Here is a 6,000-nt window from a genome sequence, read left to right as displayed (position 1 = left end):
CTGAAATTTTAAAATTCGTCAAATACCCCCTGAAATTTTAAAATAGGCAAATACCCCCTGAAATTTCAAAAAGTCAATCAAATTGCCCCCTGACACTACCAGTCAGGGGGCAATTTGATTGACTTTTTAAAATTTCAGGGGGCATTTGTCTATTTCCAAATTCCAGGGGTATTTGACGAAAATAGAAGTGTGAAGACAGAAGACAAAAAAAAAACCGTAACTCTCCCTCTTCACCAATCTCTCATCGCGGCTTGCATTAGTGGCGTTCACGAGTTCGGATGACTCGTTTAACTGGATTTGATCCGAATAAATTTGAAGTGGTTTAATTCGGGTAATATGCCTATATTGGTGAAGAGGGAGAGTTACACTTTTTTTTTGTCTTATGTCGTCACACTTCTATTTTGTCTTCACACTTCTGTTAAAACGAGTAAACTGTCAAATACCCCCTGAAATTTTAAAATTCGTCAAATACCCCCTGAAATTTTAAAATAGGCAAATACCCCTGAAATTTCAAAAAGTCAATCAAATTGCCCCCTGACTGGTAGTGTCAGGGGGCAATTTGATTGACTTTTTAAAATTTCAGGAGGCATTTGTCTATTTCCAAATTCCAGGGGGTATTTGACGAAAATAGAAGTGTGAAGACAGAAGACAAAAAAAAAACCGTAACTCTCCCTCTTCACCAATCTCTCATCGCGGCTTGCATTAGTGGCGTTCACGAGTTCGGATGACTCGTTTAACTGGATTTAATCCGAATAAATTTGAAGTGGTTTAATTCGGGTAATATGCCTATATTGGTGAAGAGGGAGAGTTACAGTTTTTTTTTTGTCTTATGTCGTCACACTTCTATTTTGTCTTCACACTTCTGTTAAAATGAGTAAACTGTCAAATACCCCCTGAAATTTTAAAATTCGTCAAATACCCCCTGAAATTTTAAAATAGGCAAATACCCCTGAAATTTCAAAAAGTCAATCAAATTGCCCCCTGACTGGTAGTGCCAGGGGGCAATTTGATTGGCTTTTTAAAATTTCAGGGGGCATTTGTCTATTTCCAAATTCCAGGGGAGTATTTGACGAAAATAGAAGTGTGAAGACAGAAGACAAAAAAAAAAAAAAAACGTAACTCTCCCTCTTCACCAATCTCTCATCGCGGCTTGCATTAGTGGCGTTCACGAGTTCGGATGACTCGTTTAACTGGATTTGATCCGAATAAATTTGAAGTGGTTTAATTCGGGTAATATGCCTATTTCCAAATTTCATGGGGTATTTGACGAATTTTAAAATTTCAGGGAGTATTTGACAGTTTACTCTTTTTTTTTAAGTATATACTCCGTCCGTCCCAAAATATAAGCAAAAATGGGTCAACAAAAGTGAATGTATTTGGACTATATTTTGAACCAAATTCATCAACTTTTGTTGACCAATTTTTGCTTATATTTTGGGACGGGGGGAGTATATTTTTATTATAAAAAATATAAAAAAAAAATAAAAAAATAAAAAAAACTCAAAAAACCAATGCTGGGGCCAAAGCCTTAACACGTGTCCGCCCGTGGCCACTAGCCGGGTTAAAAGCGAAAATTGCTCTTTAGGCCCCCGTGCATTGCTCCCAGACCCCTCAAAGTGATGAAATTGCCCCTAAGATGATTTCGGTAGTTAATCATGCTTCCTGGATTACAATTTCAGGAACCTTGCATAACTCATTTTTGTTGGAGACCTTTGCTTTGAGTTTTGCCTTCTTATCCACTCATTATACAATTATCAAAAATATCAAAAATATTAGAATAGTAGCTTATTTTTATTAACACAGAAAATAAATTTTGGAAGGAAAAATATAGTAGGTTTCTGCGTATTATTTACTGAGAAATAAAAGGCCAAGTTTATAGACTTAGCACTACAATTGCCTAGCTAATAAATAGGAAACTAATCCACACACTAACAACATATCCTAAATGTGTGCAAGAGGATAGGAACAAAATAAAGAAACAATCTAACATGTAGTAATAATCTAAATTCAAATTAACATTGACTTATTCAACAATTTTCATCTTCCTCCTGCTCAGAATCAGGATCATATTTTCTTTTTCTAATGGCATCGATCACTTCCTGTCAATGATCAATAATTAACCAAAGAAATAGCAACATCACTAGTCTTAAAATTTGAACAATATAACCATCTGTAACGTGGAATTTGACATTTCAGGAAGCATAATTGCAATTCCAGGAAGCAAAATTCATCAACTTTGGAAGTTACAGGAAGCATGAAACTAAATTTTAAGAATCCGAAGATAGAAACCAAATTCAAGGAAAACAATTTCAGGAAGCATAATTCCACCATCAACACTTGTGTTTTTCGTAACTGATGAACTGTTTGAGTTTAAAACTGTATGGAGCTTCGGGTGGCAACTACGAAAACAATGCGTTCTCAGCACGTATTTACCGAAGTAAATCGTTTTCGGTAATTACCTTATGAATCGACGTTTTTCTTATGTTTTTGCCAAAATATAGCCATACAACACTACTTTGGTTTGTAGAAACCGAAAAAATAGGTTTCGGTTTGTAGTTACCAAAAGAAACAGAGACCAAAAATTGGGGTATTTTGGGAATTTAGGGGAATTTGAGAGCAACTCAGGGGGGCTAAAAAGCAATTATCGTTAAAAGCCAAAGGGTTTGTAATCATTGGCCCACCAAGGTGCTCACTACACGATAACACTCAAAAGAAACTTGTTTGTGGACCAAAAACAAACATAAAAACAGGTTTTGGTTATGCCACACGTCAAATTCACAACCATGCTATAACCATTCCTACATTGAAACATATTTCAGTGTCCAAAAATTCATAACATTCAAGATAATATACTTGTGGAGACCTTGTGTTACACATACTGCTCCTTAATTCCCATATCACCATATAAACTCAATCCAACGGCTCACATTTACTTCAAAAATCATCCACAGAAACACGTAATTATTATATATCATCACTAACACTTAGCTTCTACACTTCACTATTCAAATTCAACCAAAATTGATAAGTTTTTGAAGCTATAAGAGAATTAATGGCTTCTATCACCATGTTGTCAATAGTTCCAACACCAAGAAGAGTGTTTGTAGCTACAGCTACAAAGGGTACAAGTGGTGGTGGTAGCAGCAAAGAAGAGAAAGGATTGTGGGATTGGATTGTTGGTGGTTTAGCAAAAGAAGATCAGTTATTAGAGACTGATCCTATTCTCAAGAAGGTTGAAGAGAAGAGTAGTGGAGGCACTACTACTAAAGGTGGCACTACTACTAGAGGTGGAACAACTAATGGTGGCAAGAATTCTGTGGCAGTTCCACAAAAGAAAAAAGGTGGTTTTGGAGGATTATTTGCCAAGAATTAATTTGAAGTAATGTTTATGCAAGAACACTTTATATTCAGATTTTGAATCTATTTACTGTTATGAGGTCTTTTTAATATGTTGTTTATATTTCTGGTTTATATTGAAATTTATAGAACAAACCAATTGATTCATCTTGGTTAAGTAGCTGAGACATTTCATATTAAAGGTGTGTCTGATGTTCGACACATGTGACTATATGCAAATACTTATATTATTTGTTTAGTTGTTGTTTGTGTCTACGTGTTAGTGATTGTTTTGTGTCTCTGACTGTATGACTGCGACTGCATACGATCCATATCCCTGTATGAATGCTTTTTAGCCGCTAATCAACACAATACAATTTGAACAATCTTGCTTTGTATGGTGATTTTGGTCCTGATTTTTGAAGTCATGGAAATTCATTCTAAATGAAGCTTATTAAGTCATAAAATTAGCTTTAAGTGGTAGTTACTAGTTATGTGTTGGTCTATGTGTAGATGATAATTTTGGGTTTATAGTTTGTTCTATTTGTTGATGATATCAGAGGTTAACTTTCAAAGGTTAGATGAAATTGAAACTAGACCAAAGTTATAATCAACTACATGGGATTCAATGCCAAAATTCAACCTGGTGGTAACCATTGAACTCATACAACCCTAGTTTTATATACGGTGCTCTTCCCCCGCGGCACGGTTCAGGAGTAACTATTGTAATCTAGACCGTAATATTTAAATAGAAGTTGTACATTGTAAACCATAAGCTTAAAATAACAGAAAAGGAACTGCATCCGCTGTGTAGTCAAAGACATAGGCAAATTAGTCGAACTTCCTTACCAAACATCATGTGTTTCTTTGTTTGCGTTTTCACATCTTTATTCTTTTGAACCGGGATTGATCTTCTAAAATGGTCAAAATAAAATTTACCATTCACAGTTGATAGATGTTATTGTTAAAAACCTTGTAGATTAAACAATGTTGTTTTTCTCACATACTTTTACCTCTCTTTTCTCCTGATATTGGATCTCCTACGTTTCCATTATTAACCGTTTATTTTGTTCATAAACAATTGAGATTACGTACTTTACTCTGAATTGCTTACTTTAGAGAAGTTAAACTCTTTTACGATTTGAAGAAGCGTGAACTGATACGCTTCTAGAGAGGCTCTTGAACACAGAAGTTGGTTTCACAACAGATCAATATAATCTTACAGAATAAATAAACAAAGGTGAGCCAGTGGCTGTTTATTGAAATTCAAACTTACTGTAGCTGAAATGAAATACACATAGTTAGAAATCAGTGAAAAAAATTATACATTGATTCTGTTTATATACAATAAGCAAGCACACCTTTGTAGCTGATTGATTCTGTAATCATAAGTATATATCAAGAAGCTTCTATAGAATCTTCACGCGATGTTTTGGTTGACGAATTCGATCTAGAAAAGGAAGAGTGGATGAACTCAATACAATCCTCAACAGCAGCTGTCCTATGAGAATCAACAGAGGACCCTACTGATGCTGATCTTCCTAAGGAAGACGAGTCTCGGTGGTGTAAAGATCTCCTCGAAGAGACCGAACGTAAAGCGTTTGTCACTCTTTCTGCAAGATCCTTGACAAGTTCAATAGGAGAGAATTCAGACTGCCAAGGAATCCTAAATGTGCAGCTTCTGACATTCCGGTTTCTAGCCGATTTTCTATTGGAATTCTGTCTACATGACAAGCTTGCTTTCTCATTTAAGTAGCCCTTGTGACTCATTTTGTTGGTTCCTATATTTTGCATGATGATAATATTAATATTGTATAGTGAAAGAGACCATATATGTGAAGTAGTTGTATCACGTATGTTATAAGGTATATGTTAGGTGAGAGTTATGGAATGAGCTAAGGAAGCAAGTACTTATAGTCATAATTATTTCACTATTTCAGATGTATGTTTATCATGAAAAAACTGTGTGAAACAAGAAAGGGAAGTTCATAAAAAACAAGAAAAAAAGTGGATTAAGGTGATAAAAAAAGAGGCATATTGAAGAATTTAAAAAAAGTAGCAGATGCACTTTGCCATCTTTACTACTTTCTATTACAAAGATATTGCCTCCCTATGACTTTGTATAGCATTCTTTATGATTTTCATGTACTGGAGAAGTGGACAAAAGGTATCTAATTTGAGTGAAACCAAAGATAGCAGGAATATTTAGTTTAAAGCAATTATGTCATCATTTCATTCCTACCTCAGAAAACAAAGTAAGACAATATAAAAATGAGGAAGTAGGGACTACACATCAGTTGCTTACTTCACTAGAAGCTTGCAAAACCAGCACTTGAATTGTGTTCCATTGTTATTTTTTAATTCTTCATAATTACAAGTACAACAAGACACATTGCCCAACTGATTTGCTGCTATATATTTTATCTATTATGGACATGTTTGGCTTGACTTATTTGAACATATCTACTAGTATATGCGTTTATGAGACTGTTCAAGAGAGCTGATCAAAATAACATATGGCATAAACTATTTTCACTTTCTTTCCATTAGCAGTTAAAACAGCTTATAGCTTATATAAAAATAGTTTTACTTTATTTTACCTTTGTTATAGAAGTAGCTTAAACACGTGTTTATATTATAAGCACTTATTAAGTTATAAACCAT

The 6,000-nt window shown here is 34.5% G+C and overlaps 1 protein-coding gene across 1 annotated transcript; it reads left to right on the top strand.

Annotated features, from left to right (window-relative positions):
* Positions 1–2,840: 2,840 nt before the first annotated feature.
* On the top strand, positions 2,841–3,595 carry LOC123881781. The gene has a single exon (XM_045930525.1). It carries the CDS (start codon positions 3,053–3,055, stop codon positions 3,371–3,373), a length of 321 nt encoding a protein of 106 aa, XP_045786481.1. The 5' UTR covers positions 2,841–3,052; the 3' UTR covers positions 3,374–3,595.
* The last annotated feature ends 2,405 nt before the right edge of the window (positions 3,596–6,000 follow it).

This window comes from Trifolium pratense, linkage group LG4, assembly GCF_020283565.1.
Source record: "Trifolium pratense cultivar HEN17-A07 linkage group LG4, ARS_RC_1.1, whole genome shotgun sequence".
Lineage (NCBI taxonomy): Eukaryota > Viridiplantae > Streptophyta > Magnoliopsida > Fabales > Fabaceae > Trifolium > Trifolium pratense.
The sequence above is the reverse complement of the archived record's forward strand: the minus strand, read 5'-3'. Positions and strand labels throughout refer to the sequence as shown.

Coding starts and splice junctions, on each gene's coding strand:
- LOC123881781 (XM_045930525.1), top strand. CDS start 3,053: ATGGCTTCTATCACCATGTTGTCAATAGTTCCAACACCAAGAAGAGTG.